The sequence below is a fragment of the Panthera onca genome, chromosome A1 (genome assembly GCF_046562875.1).
Source record: "Panthera onca isolate mPanOnc1 chromosome A1, mPanOnc1 haplotype 2, whole genome shotgun sequence".
Taxonomy (NCBI): domain Eukaryota; kingdom Metazoa; phylum Chordata; class Mammalia; order Carnivora; family Felidae; genus Panthera; species Panthera onca.
Genome location: NC_138339.1, coordinates 130,534,380 through 130,548,249, shown reverse-complemented (window position 1 = coordinate 130,548,249; position 13,870 = coordinate 130,534,380). Strand labels below are relative to the sequence as shown.

Here is a 13,870-nt window from a genome sequence, read left to right as displayed (position 1 = left end):
TTGCAGATGACATGATATTATACATGGAAAATCCGATAGACTCCACCAGAAGTCTGCTAGAACTGGTACATGAATTCAGCAAAGTTGCAGGATACAAAATCAATGTACAGAAATCAGTTGCATTCTTATACACTAACAATGAAGCAACAGAAAGACAAATAAAGAAACTGATCCCATTCACTATTGCACCAAGAAGCATAAAATACCTAGGAATAAATCTAACCAAAGATGTAAAAGATCTGTATGCTGAAAACTACAGAAAGCTTATGAAGGTAATTAAAGAAGATATAAAGAAATGGAAAGACATTCCCTGCTCATGGATTGGAAGAATAAATATTGTCAAAATGTCAATACTACCCAAAGCTATCTACACATTCCATGCAATCCCAATCAAAATTGCACCAGCATTCTTCTCGAAACTAGAACAAGCAATCCTAAAATTCATATGGAACCACAAAAGGCCCCAAATAGCCAAAGTAATTCTGAAGAAGAAGACCAAAGCAGGAGGCATCACAATCCCAGACTTTAGCCTCTACTACAAAGCTGTAATCATCAAGACAGCATGGTATTGGCACAAAAACAGACACATAGACCAATGGAATAGAATAGAAACCCCAGAACTAGACCCACAAACGTATGGCCAACTCATCTTTGACAAAGCAGGAAAGAACATCCAATGGAAAAAAGACAGTCTCTTTAACAAATGGTGCTGGGAGAACTGGACAGCAACATGCAGAAGGTTGAAACTAGACCACTTTCTCACACCATTCACAAAAATAAATTCAAAATGGATAAAGGACCTGAATGTGAGACAGGAAACCATCAAAACCCTAGAGGAGAAAGCAAGGTCTCTGACCTCAGCCGTAGCAATCTCTTACTCGACACATCCCCAAAGGCAAGGGAATTAAAAGCAAAAATGAATTACTGGGACCTTATGAAGATAAAAAGCTTCTGCACAGCAAAGGAAACAACCAACAAAACTAAAAGGCAACCAACGGAATGGGAAAAGATATTTGCAAATGACATATTGGTCAAAGGGCTAGTATCCAAAATCTATAAAGAGCTCACTAAACTCCACACCCGAAAAACAAATAACCCAGTGAAGAAATGGGCAGAAAACATGAATAGACACTTCTCTAAAGAAGACATCCGGATGGCCAACAGGCACATGAAAAGATGTTCAACGTCGCTCCTTATCAGGGAAATACAAATCAAAACCACACTCAGATATCACCTCATGCCAGTCAGAGTGGCCAAAATGAACAAATCAGGAGACTATAGATGCTGGAGAGGATGTGGAGAAACGGGAACCCTCTTGCACTGTTGGTGGGAATGCAAATTGGTGCAGCCGCTCTGGAAAGCAGTGTGGAGGTTCCTCAGAAAATTAAAAATAGACCTACCCTATGACCCAGCAATAGCACTGCTAGGAATTTACCCAAGGGATACAGGAGTGCTGATGCATAGGGGCACTTGTACCCCAATGTTTATAGCAGCACTCTCAACAATAGCCAAATTATGGAAAGAGCCTAAATGTCCATCAACTGATGAATGGATAAAGAAATTCTGGTTTATATACACAATGGAGTACTACGTGGCAATGAGAAAGAATGAAATATGGCCTTTTGTAGCAACGTGGATGGAACTGGAGAGTGTGATGCTAAGTGAAATAAGCCATACAGAGAAAGACAGATACCATATGGTTTCACTCTTATGTGGATCCTGAGAAACTTAACAGAAACCCATGGGGGAGGGGAAGGAAAAAAAAAAAAAAAGAGGTTAGAGTGGGAGAGAGCCAAAGCATAAGAGACTGTTAAAAACTGAGAACAAACTGAGGGTTGATGGGGGGGTGGGAGGGAGGGGAGGGTGGGTGATGGGTATTGAGGAAGGCACCTTTTGGGATGAGCACTGGGTGTTGTATGGAAACCAATTTGACAATAAACTTCATATATTGAAAAAAAAAAAAAAGACATTTCTCCAAAGGAGACATACAGATGGCCAACAGACACATGAAAAGATGCTCAACATCATTCATCATTAGGGAAATGCACATCAAAACAACAGTAAGATATCACCTCATACCTGTCATATGACTAACATCAACAACACAAGAAACAATAGGTGTTGGCCATGATGCTGAGAAAGGGGAACTCTGCTGCACTGTGTTGGGGAATGCAAACTGGTTCAGCCACTCTGGAAAACAGCAGAGGTTCCTCAAAAAGTTAAAAATAGAACTACCCTATGATCCAACAACTGCACTACTGGTTATTTACCCAAAGAATAAAAAAAAATACTAATTCAAAGGGATACGTGCACCCCTGTTTATGGCAGCATTATTTGCAATAGCCAAGATATGGAAACAGCCCAAGGATCCAAGTGGAAGATTGTAAGCTTCTAGGGATTTATCCATCTCTTCTAGGTTGTTCAATTTATTGATGTATAATTGTTCACAGTAGTTTTTTTCTGATTTTTTGCATTCTGTAATATCAGTTGTAACTTCTCTCTCATTTCTGATTTCATTCATGTGAGCCATCTTTTTCTCTTAGGAAGTCTAGCTAAATGTTTGTCATTTTTATCTTTCCAAAGAACCGGTTCTTAGCATCACTGATCTTTTCTATTGTCTTTTTGTCTCCACCTCATTGATACCCACTCAGCTCTTTATTATTTCCTTCCTTCTACTTACTTGGGTATCACTTGTTCTTTTTTTATTTCCTTTACATGTAAAGTTAGATTGTTTGAGATTTTTCATGTTTCTTGAGGCAGGTCTTTATTGCTATGAAATTCCCTTCTATAACCACTTCTGTTGCATCCCAAAGATTTTGGTATATCATATTTCGGTTTTCATTTGTCTCTAGATATTCTTTTATTTCTCCTTTGATTTCCTCAATCACATTTTTATGGTTTTTCCATTTTTCTTCTTGTAATTGATTTCTGGTTTTATATTACTGTGGTTGAAAAAATGCTTATATGCTTTCAATTTTCTTGAACTTATTCGGAGTTGTTCTGGGACCTAATGTGATCTATCCTGGAAAATGTTTCATGTGGACTTGACAAGAATGTGTATTCTGCAACTTTTGGATGGCATGTTCTCTCTATATATCTATTAAGTCCATCTGGTCTAACATATTTAAAACCAATGTTTCCTTATCAATATCGTCTAGATTATCTATCCATTGACATAAGTGGGGTATTAATGTTGCCTACTATTATTCTGTGGTCAATTTCTCTCATCAAGTCTTTCAATATTTGCTTTATATATTTTAGTGCTTCTATGCCAACCAAGCACATACATGTTTATAAATGCTGTATCTTCTTGCTAAATTAACCACTTTATCATTATGCATTGCTCCTGTCTTTTATTACATTCTTTGTTTTCAAGTCCATTTTGATAGAAGGACAACTACATCAGCTTTGTTTTCATCTCCATTTGCATGGAATATCTTTTTCCATCCCTCTATTTTCAGTCTCTGTGTGTCCTTATTCTGGAGTGAGTCTCTTATAGGCAGCATACAGATAAGTCTTTTTTAAAATCCTCTGAGCCACTCTATGTCTTCGGGTTGGTAAATTAGTCCATTTACACTTAAAGTAATTATTGATAGGTGTGTATTTATTGCCATTTTATTAACTGTTTTATGGCTGTTTTTGTAATTCCTCTCTGTTCTTCTCTTTTTTTCTTCACTCTTGGTAACTTTCTTGATAATTTCTTATTGTTATGTTTAGATTCCTTTCTCATTTTCTTTTATACGTTTACTACAAGGTTTTGCTTTGTGGTTACCATGAAGTTCTCATATAACATCCTCTATACAACAGTATATTTTGAGTTAATAGTAACTTACATTTGAATATATTCCAAAAATGTACATTTTTATTCTTCCACAATGTTTTATGTTTTTGATATTGCAGCTTACACATTTTTATTTTATGTATCCCTGAGTAAGTTATTGTAGTCTTAGTTTCATCTCTTGATATTCATACTAGTTTTATGTGATTAAGCCACTACCTTTACTGTATATTTATATTTTCCAATGAGATTTTAGCTTTACTATGTTTATCATTAATTTTTATCATAATTAATTAGCCATTTATTTTCCCCTTAAAGAAATCCCTTCAGCATTTCTTATAAAGCTGGTTGCTGGTAATGAACTCTATCAGCTTTTGCTTATTGGAAAAAATCCTATTCTAAAATATAACCTTGGGGCGTCCGGGTGACTCAGTCAGTTAAGCATCCGACTTCAACTCAGGTCATGATCTCGCGATTCGTGAGTTCAAGCCCCACATCGGGCTCTGTGCTGACAGCTCAGAGCCTGGAGCCTTCTTCAGATTCTGTATCTCCCTCTCTCTCTGCTCCTCCCCTGCTCGCATTCTCTCTCTCCCTCAAAATAAATAAACATTTAAAAAAAATTTTTTTAAAGATAACCTTGCTAGGTAGTGAATTCTTAATTGCATGTTTTCTCCTTTCAGTACTTTGAGTAGGTCACACCATGCTCTTCTAGCCTAGAAAGTTTCTGCTGAAAAATCTGCCTCTAGTACTATGGGGTTTCCCTCGTATAGAAAGCGTTGTTTTTCTCTTGCTGCTTTTAAGTCTCTCTTTAACTTTTGACATTTTAATTATAATGTGTTTCGGTGTGATCTCTTTATCTTATTTGGAATTCTCTGGGATTCCTGGGCCTGGGTGTCTGTTTCCTAACCCAGAATGAGGAAGTTTTCAGCCATTATTTCTTCAAGCAATTGTTCTGCTCCTTTCTCTCTCTCCTTGTAGGATCCCTATAACATGGATGTTATTCTGCTTGATGTTGTTGCAAAGTTCCCTTAAGGCATCTTCACTTTTTAAAATTCTTTTTGCTGTTGTCTAGGTAACTTTTCGTTGCTTTGTCTTCTAGCACACTGATCCATTCTTCTGCTTCATCCAGTTTGATGATAAACTCCTCTAATATATTTTCCAGTTCAGTTTCTGTATTCTTCAACTCTGTGACTTCTTTTTGCTCCTTTCTTTGTATATTTTTTGTATATTTTGATTATTTTATACAAAATATATTTTGTATATTTTTTGAAGTTTTCACTGTGTTCATTCATTTCCCTTTTGAGTTTAGTGATCATATTTATAACCATTACTTTGAACTCTTTATCAAGTAGATTACTTACCTCCGCCTCAGTAAAGTCTTTTTCTGAGATTTTGTCTTGTTCTTTTGTCTAGAACATATTTTTCTGTCTATTCATTTTACCCAATTCTAATTCTTCACATTAGGTGAATAGCTACCTCTCACAGTCTTAAAGAAATGGCCTTTTGTAAGAAATGACATGTGGGGCCCAGAAGCTCAATCCCCCTTCCACCCAGCAACCAGAGCTAGGCACTTAACGGGCACCCCCCCATGTGGGCTGAATACAACATCTGGATATGACAAAGCTGCAGCTACAATGTGGGGAGTGGGGTGTACTTACCCAGACAGCTGTGGCACAGAGGGGCAGGGTACTTGCCCAGCCAGCTATAGTGCAGCTGCAGCTCAGGGGGTGTGAGACGCTTACAGGCTGACTGTGATATGGCACATGGGGGGTGGAGCACACCCACCTGCACTAACAGGTTAGGACATTGCCAAAGTGGTGCTCACAAATGCTGGCATTTACAAGAGAGACTGAGAAGACAAAAATAGCACCCACCAGCAATTCTGTGGCCAGAGAGAGTACCAACAGATTCCTGCCCTTCTGGCAGTCCCTTTAAGAATAAAGACTAAGACTTTCTCCTTCACATATGGTCCAGGTGCTTTTCAATCTGCTCATTTTTTGCTAGCTCCTAGGGTGAGTGAGTCTGCCTGCAAGACCTTTAAGAGGAGGTTCTCCATTTCCTACAGTTCTATGGTTCTCCTGGACATAGTCTCCACTGGTCTTACACTTTGGGGACTTGTTTCTATGGTGAAGAATCCAAGGGTTGGGGTACCTGATGTGGAGCACAAAACACTTGCTCCTCAGGGGAAAGATTTTTAAGATCCCTCCTGATTGCAGGTCAGTGTACCTGGGCCGGGATTTCTGGCAAGAGTGTTATCTCTGCCTCTCCTACTCATCTCAATGTGGCCCTTTTGTTCTTTGCTGTGGAAGAACTGTTTGTCTGGTTTTCAGAACTTTTCCAGAGGAAGTTATTTCAAATGTAGCTATAGATTTGCTGTGTCCAGTGAGAAAAGGTGAGTTCAGGATCTTCCTACACCTCTATCTTAAAATGTTCCTTTGAGGTCCAAGTTTTACAATCTGAATACTGAAGCTGTATTTCAATCACCTATTTTCCTTCAGTAAACATGGTTCTGAAAAATAAATCTAATACTACTACTTAGAGACAGAAAAGCAAAACAAGTTAACAATAAAATATGTTTGCAATTCTCTGCAAAGTTAGACTCTTAGGACCAAATATTGCTGCCAAAGAGCATTAACATGTAATTACTTACAATTCTCAGCTTCTCGCTTTAATAAGAAAAGTATGATCCCACAGGATTCTCTGTAAAGAATATTAAAACTTTCTACTATTTCTAATATAGAATTAAAAGGTACAATTGGAAAAGTGGCATTTTTTAAATAACAAAAGCCCTTGTAAATGCAGCAAATATTTAGAAAGCACAGTGAAAAAAACCAAAATTTCTCAAATGCAATTATTACAAACATTGACATTAAAAAGCCAGCTTAAGAACTTCAGAAGCTTAAAATGTGACACAAAATCAGAATACTGAAAGTGAAAAAATAACAAAGCATTAAAGAAGGTTTCGCCTACAAAAATAAAAAGCGTTAGCAGTGAAGCCATTTTTCATCTCATTTACTCCACATCTATCTTTCTCCCCTAAACATGCTCATCTCAAAAAAAAAAAAAAAAAAAAAAAAAAAAAATTAAGGTCACTAATTATCTCCAACATGACAAATCCAATAGATACTTTTCTCTTTGTCATCTCACAAGACCTGTCAGCAACCAGCATACAAAAGAGTTCATCATACCATCCTTTTTCAAACACTTCCCCCTTGGAGCTTTCCTGACACCACACACCCCTGGCTTTTCCATGGTTTCTCATGCCATTTTCTTCTGTAGAAAAGACTTTCTTCTCCTACATCTGTACTTTTAAAATTTCTTCAGAGCAAAGCCCTATTCTTTCCAATACCCAATCTACACCTTTTCCTAGATGATCTCATCCCTCCCCTTAGTTTTAATATTGACCATAAACCCAAATTCCTATCTCCAGTCACAACTCTATTGTGAATCAACCTCTGCCATGAATTCTCGATTTACTTCATTGAACTGTCAACTGGACATCTCGAAGTGGATATCTCAGTGGCAAGTAAAACTAGACCAAATGTCCAAAATAGAACTTTTGACTCTCCCTCTGCCTTTGAAATTATTTCACACATACTTTCTACAAATATTTACTAAGCATATGTTCAGGCGCTGTGCTGTATATTGGCACAACAATGTGAACTTGGGGGAGATGGATGGTAAGTTGTAAAAAGAGCTGTGATGAATATAAATCATGCCTTATGATACAGAATAAGGGGGGAAAGCTGCTGCTGATACACTAGTCAAAACATGCCTCTACAATCTTGTATCTTCTTCCTCAAAAAATGGCACCAATCTAAAGGCTCCAGGCAGAAACCTAGGTATCTGTTTCCCCCAAACAATCCAACAGGCGGCTCTACAGGGTTCTAACTCCAAATCCACCTTGAAGTTGAAGAGAACACAAGCAAGCAAAAAAGAGACATATGGACACATAATGACAATTTTAACAGATATCACAGTAGGAAATGCATTAAGCTATGGGAGAAAACTGCAGTGAAACCCAACTCAGTCTGGGAGAAATCAGAAAAAGCTTCCCGGAGGAAGGACAATTAGGGTAAGTCCAGATGATCACTAAAAAAATGCCAATCAAAAAAGATATACATGACTATGTCAAGAACAGAGAATAGGACATCATAGCACATCAGAGAATCTAAAACATGTCCAAGGTGATAAAATCATAGAAGAGGGAGAGGGGATTAAGAAAAGGCCAAAGGAAAGCAGAAGTTATCAAAGATTAAAAAGATCATGGCACAAGGGCACAGAAGTCAACTTGAAAAGTCTTCTATGGGCCAAATACGGGACAATTTGTACTATAAGGAATTAAAATACATCAAAATCCAGAAGCTTGTGATGACAAAAAATGAAAATTAAAGTGAAAACTTTCACCGAACAATTCATTATAAATTATTCTGACAAATGATAAAGGCAAACAATCAAATATATGTTACCTTTCCTATAGCAAAGAGTAGCCAAATAGGTGGTAAGAGAAATCTCTTCCAGGAAATAAATGTGGGAAGAATTAAAGAATCAGGATATCACCATTTCACAATTCCTAACAAGATAGTGGATTCAGACAATAATCAACAAAAGATGCTAAAACCATTAAGGAAAGGAGAATCTTATAATAGAAAAACAAGGCTGATACAATGTGAAATTACTCATCAATCTAAGCATCACTAAAAGGGGGACAACTTGACACTATGTAATTCTAATGGAAAGGAAGTACACGAAAAACATCTATGGGATATTTTTATTAAAAAAAAAAAAAAAAAAAAAAAAAAAACTGGACCTGAATCTAATAAAGTATCTAACTACCCGTTCTCAGGAAATAGATAATAAGCTAAAGCAGTGGTCCTCAATCTTGAGCATGAGAATAACCTGTAAGGAACTGGTTAAAACATACATTGCTGGGAAGCACTGAATTAAAGAAACCCATAAGAAAGCAAACAAAGAATGTGGGAAATTTTAAAGGAAAAATAACCCAGTTTCAGCAACAAATCCTATTTTAAAAGGGTGAGAGGGATGTTATAGAATCAAAATTACTTAAGCAACGTAACTGCAAATATAATATACAGACCCTTTTAAGATTCTAATCCAGGGGCACCTGGGTGGCTCAGTCGGTTAAGCGTCCGACTTCAGCTCAGGTCATGATCTCACGGTCCGTGAGTTCGAGCCCCGCGTCAGGCTCTGAGCTGACTGCTCAGAGCCTGGAGCCTGTTTCAGATTCTGTGTCTCCCTCTCTCTCTGACCCTCCCCCGTTCATGCTCTGTCTCTCTCTGTCTCAAAAATAAATAAACGTTAAAAAAATTAAAAAAAAAAAAAAAGATTCTAATCCAAACAAAGCCACTGTAAAAAGACATACTGAAACAACTAAGAAAATATTAATATAGCCTAAGAATAGATAATATTAAGAAATATCTACAATAATAGAATAATGGCTATGTTTTTAAAAATGACCTTAAGTTAATTTAAAAACAAGGTCAAGGCTAGAAACTTTGCAAAGGCCACACAATATACGGCCACTTTAAGGAGTTTGGGCCCAAACAGAATGGTTTTACACATAAACATGGAATCATCATAGCACAACAACTTCTGGTTTCTGAATGTCATGTGCTAATAAGCACTGCATTAAGTACTTAACCATGACTTATCTCTTTGAATCCTTAAAATAACTCTGTAATGCAGATATTAAATTCTATAACACTTTGCATGCTGATCATAATCAGAATTAGCATTTGTAAAGGATGAAGCGTTGAGAATAGTCTGGAGAAAGGCAAGAGGAACAGAAAAAAGAACAATTAAGAGATTGTTACAACAGGGTAAGAATTTCTGATACAGACAGGAAGAGCAAAAGTTCACATATTAAGAATAAAACAAAAATACAGAATTTTTTAACTAAACATTAATTATGTCCTACAGACATTTAGCTCTGAAACAAACTTCTTCTCCAAATTAGACTTCTTCCCAGAAATTTTATTTTTAAATTAAAGCAATCATTTCATATGCACTATAGTTATTGGACTTACACTTAATTCTTCCATTGCAAAGTGGTGTGATGGAGAAAACATAAAACTATTCATTTTCCTAAAAGAAACTTCTTCCCCAAATTCTCCAAACTATGAAACAAGTTATTGTTTTAATTCTACAAATTACTGAAATAATATCCCTGTGATATTTTTCACACTCATCTCCAGCTCAAGAAGCTTAGATAAGCACACAATATTTTAAGGCTCCTAAAGCTTCACATCACAAGTTTCTCCTATCCTAGAGCCCTACTGTGACTTATTACCACTGTGCCTTGTATATTGTTAACTCTAGAAACTGACTCTTAGACGCTGAACTATGGTTAGTTGCCAATGGCTAACAGTGTCCAAGTCAGATTTAACAACTTAAGCTGACTAAAACAAAACAAAACCAAAAAAGGATTCTAGAAAGGAAAGCATGATATACTGGAATGAAATTTTAATCTACTCTAAAACCTGAGTTACATCATTTGTTATTGGGGAAATGCAAATCAAAACCACAATAAGATTCCACTACATCCACTAAAATGGCTATAATCAGAAAGACTCAAAAATGGTCAACACGGTAAATATTGTTGGTGTTTTTTACAATACAAAAAAAAAAAAAACTTTGAAAGACCAGCAATATCAGCTTTTGGAGAGGATAGAGAAACTGTAACCTTCACACACTGCCGGTGGGAAAATAAAATGGTACAATTACTTCAGAAAAGTTTAGCAATTTTTAAAAAAAATTTCTTTCCTTTTTGAAGGTCACTTATTTATTTCAAGAGAGAGAGAGAGTGCATAGGCACAAGTGGGGGAGTGGCAGAGAGAGAAAGGACAGAGAATCTCCCAAGCAGGCTCCACGCTGTTGGGACAGAGATGGATGCAGGGCTGGATCTCATGACCCTGAGACCATGACCTGAGCCAAGATGGAGAGTTGGATGACCAACTAACCAAGCGACCCAGGCACCCCAAGTTTTTAAAAAGTTAAGCGTATACCTAGCATGTGACCCAGCAATCCCACTCCTAGGTAACCATCCAAGAGATATGAAAACATATGTCTGCATAAAGATTTGTACACAAATGTTCATAGCAGCATTGTTCATCACAACGCAAATCTGGAAACAACCCAAATGTTTGCCAGTTGGTAGTGAATGGATAAACATATTTTGGTACATCCATACAATGGAATACTACTCAGCAACAAAATAGAAAGAACTACTGATAAGTGCAACTTAGATGAATCTCAAAATCATCACTGTGATTTAAAACAAGCCAGACAGAAAAGGCTATAAACAATATGATCACATTTATAGGAAATTTTAGAAAAGTCAAACCTTTTGTCATTAGAGCAGATAAGGGACTGCCTTGAGTGACAATAGTTTAAGAATGGACTGCAAAGAGGCTTAAGGGAACTTTCTGGGGATGGAAGTATTCTAAAACTTCACTGGGGTAGTGAGTACAAAACTGTGTACATATAACAAAATTCACAGAACTGTGCTCTTAGAGTGGCTCAATTTCATTGCATGTAAATTATAGCCCAGTGAAGTTGTTTAAAAAAAAATACCTGGGCTAACTAGATCTACAAGTTACTAGCTGTGTGAATGTTAACTAGTTTTCATTTTCTCACATTTACACTTGTACACATTTTATTTTTAAAAGCAATCATTTCTAAATTGTACTGCACTTATTGGGCTTACACATAATTCTTACTTCCACTGGAAAAAGGATCACATAGTTATCTATATTGCTACTTGTTCTATCTCACAAGGTTGTTGTGAAATATCACATGAGATAACTAATGAGAAAGTGCTTTGGCAACTCTAAAATACTATTACACAACTATATAGTAGGCTTTACATTTTTTAAAAATAGACACGAAAATTTTTTTTCACGAGTGAGTGACTTGAGACCTTTGGAAACCTGAGTACCCCAAAGTCAATCTTTGCCCAGAAATGGAAAGCCTAATCAAGTGTCACCTTTATAATATTCTCAACCTGCTTTCTACTGACTCCTGATTTACTGGATGTCTCAATGGAGTATTAACTAGACTACACTTTCACCTTTCAAAAGAAAATCAGGAAAGAAATGTTTTTTAAAAGTTATTAGATGAGCATGGCAAGGCATTTATTTCCAAGTGCAAAAGACCCAAACCTAGAAAAACATCTTTTACTAAATAAACACCTTTCCAAAATGTCTATACTGAGATTTTTCTTCCTCTAAAAGTCAGTGAATTTCTTTCCATTTAATACTACAATTCCACATGTATTACTCAATGTTTAATAATGTGACCTGCATTACAAAGAGAGTGAATAATTTTAAGAATATCAAAACCTTGTACCAGTGTGGTACAGTCATTTCAAACTTTTGCCTGTTGCAAAATTTAACAGACTCTCATTTTTTCCTACTACTACTGAACAACTGGGCTCTCTGCTGTCCTACCAGGTTTGAGTGATACGTGACATTTAGCCCAGTTATATTTACAAGTTTCCACACCGCAGCAAGCATGAAGGCTATGTGAAAGACATAACCTCTTCTTCAAATGAGGTTTGGAGACTAAATTTTACCTTGAATTCACGTTTCTATTACATTAAATCTTACAATTCTACGAAGTTTTTTCTGCCAGCAACAGGTAGTGCAACCAAAAATGAACAAAGCCTGTAATACCACAAAAGATTTTGCTATCGTTTTCAATTTTTAGACTTATTTTTGGTAAATTCTAACGGGATGATTCGATGGTCAATTCTAAGACCGTGCTTCATCTGGATCAGTCCAGTCAGTAGTAACCATAACCTCTTAGGTTTCATCTTTCTCCTTCGATAACACTAAGATCGCTCGTTCCGGCAACTGCACACCTCCAGTATTCGTTTCCAAGAAACCTGAAAGAATGGCACCTTGCCTACTTGCTCCTCTAGTCTTCTACCCTCAGAAGGTTGCCCAAAACGTGCAGCTCTCTCCACAACAGCAAGCAAGGGGAATGGAACACCCAGAGGGCGACTTGGTCGCTAGGAGGAGGGGAGAACTTCTCGGCCCAGAGGACGGAGGCTGAGATCCAACCCAGCCCGCTCCCAACTCTACTCGCTTCCAGGAAGGAGTGTGGACCTTACGCTCAGGCCGCGGTGGTCGGTGGGGAAGGCACAGCCGCGCGTGGAAGTCGGGCAGGACATAAACAAACAGACCGGGAGGAAGGGGAAGGGGCCAGTAGAGGGATAGGGGTGGTGGGGAGGCAGGACCTCGCTCTAGCCCTCTAGCACAAGTCCCCAGCTGCCCAGCCCCACCTCACTGAGGCCCAGGTCCAAGTACCCGCGCAGCAATGCCGCGCGGACACGAACACCGAAGGCCCCTGCACATCTGGAGCCCCAAGCCCACAAGGCCATCGGCTCCGCGCCCCCCCGCCCCGCAGCGCCCTACCTGAACGCGCAATCTGGGTCCCGAGCGTCCCGACCGGGCGCGCCCAGCCCGCTCCTCTTGCTGAAGAGCTTCTGGAACAGCGTAGGGGCCATGCTGACCACGGCCAGATCAGGGTTGTTCCTTAGGGCGATTGCTAGGCCCCCGCTCCTAGAGCCGCCCCGCCACCCCCATGAGCGCCTCAGTCATATGACAGAAATTAGTCACTTCAAACGGCCACGGCGCGCGGGGCGGGGCGCGAGGCAAGACCGGCGTCCATTGGCTGGCGGTGAGCCGCATCACGTGGCGGCGCGCAGAGCAGGGGGCAAGGCGGGGGCGTGGGGCGGAGCTGGCCCCCATAGGCTAACGAGTGGATTCCCTCACGTGGCAGCTCACGGGGCGGGGTGTGCGCGGAAAGGAGGGGAGGGGCGGGGAATAGAGGTGGTTGGGGAAGTGAAGGGGGAACGCGCTCGGGTCACGGTCCTTCTCCGTGACGTTGGCTGCTGCTATCTGAGGCTACGATGCCCGGGACTTTGCGATGCGGAAGGCTTCGGCTCCCTGCACCCACGACAAAGCGGGATGCTTAGAGCTCCACGGGCAATCGACCCTTCCCTGCCCTTCCCTCTTCAGCCTCCAAGGTTTTGTACCTCCATCCGGCGCCTGTCCGGGTTCGGTCGCC

The 13,870-nt window shown here is 39.0% G+C and overlaps 1 protein-coding gene across 3 annotated transcripts in view; it reads right to left on the bottom strand.

Moving 5' to 3' along the window:
- FNIP1 (folliculin interacting protein 1) overlaps positions 1-13,411 on the bottom strand; it is a 153,693-nt gene extending 140,282 nt beyond the window's left edge. For all 3 annotated transcript variants that reach the window (XM_060637876.3, XM_060637877.3, XM_060637878.3), the window contains exon 1: positions 13,216-13,411. In XM_060637876.3, coding sequence (XP_060493859.1) covers positions 13,216-13,307 — 92 coding nt within the window. In that variant the 5' untranslated portion in view covers positions 13,308-13,411. The remainder of the gene's footprint in view (positions 1-13,215) is intronic.
- Between the last annotated feature and the right edge of the window lie 459 nt (positions 13,412-13,870).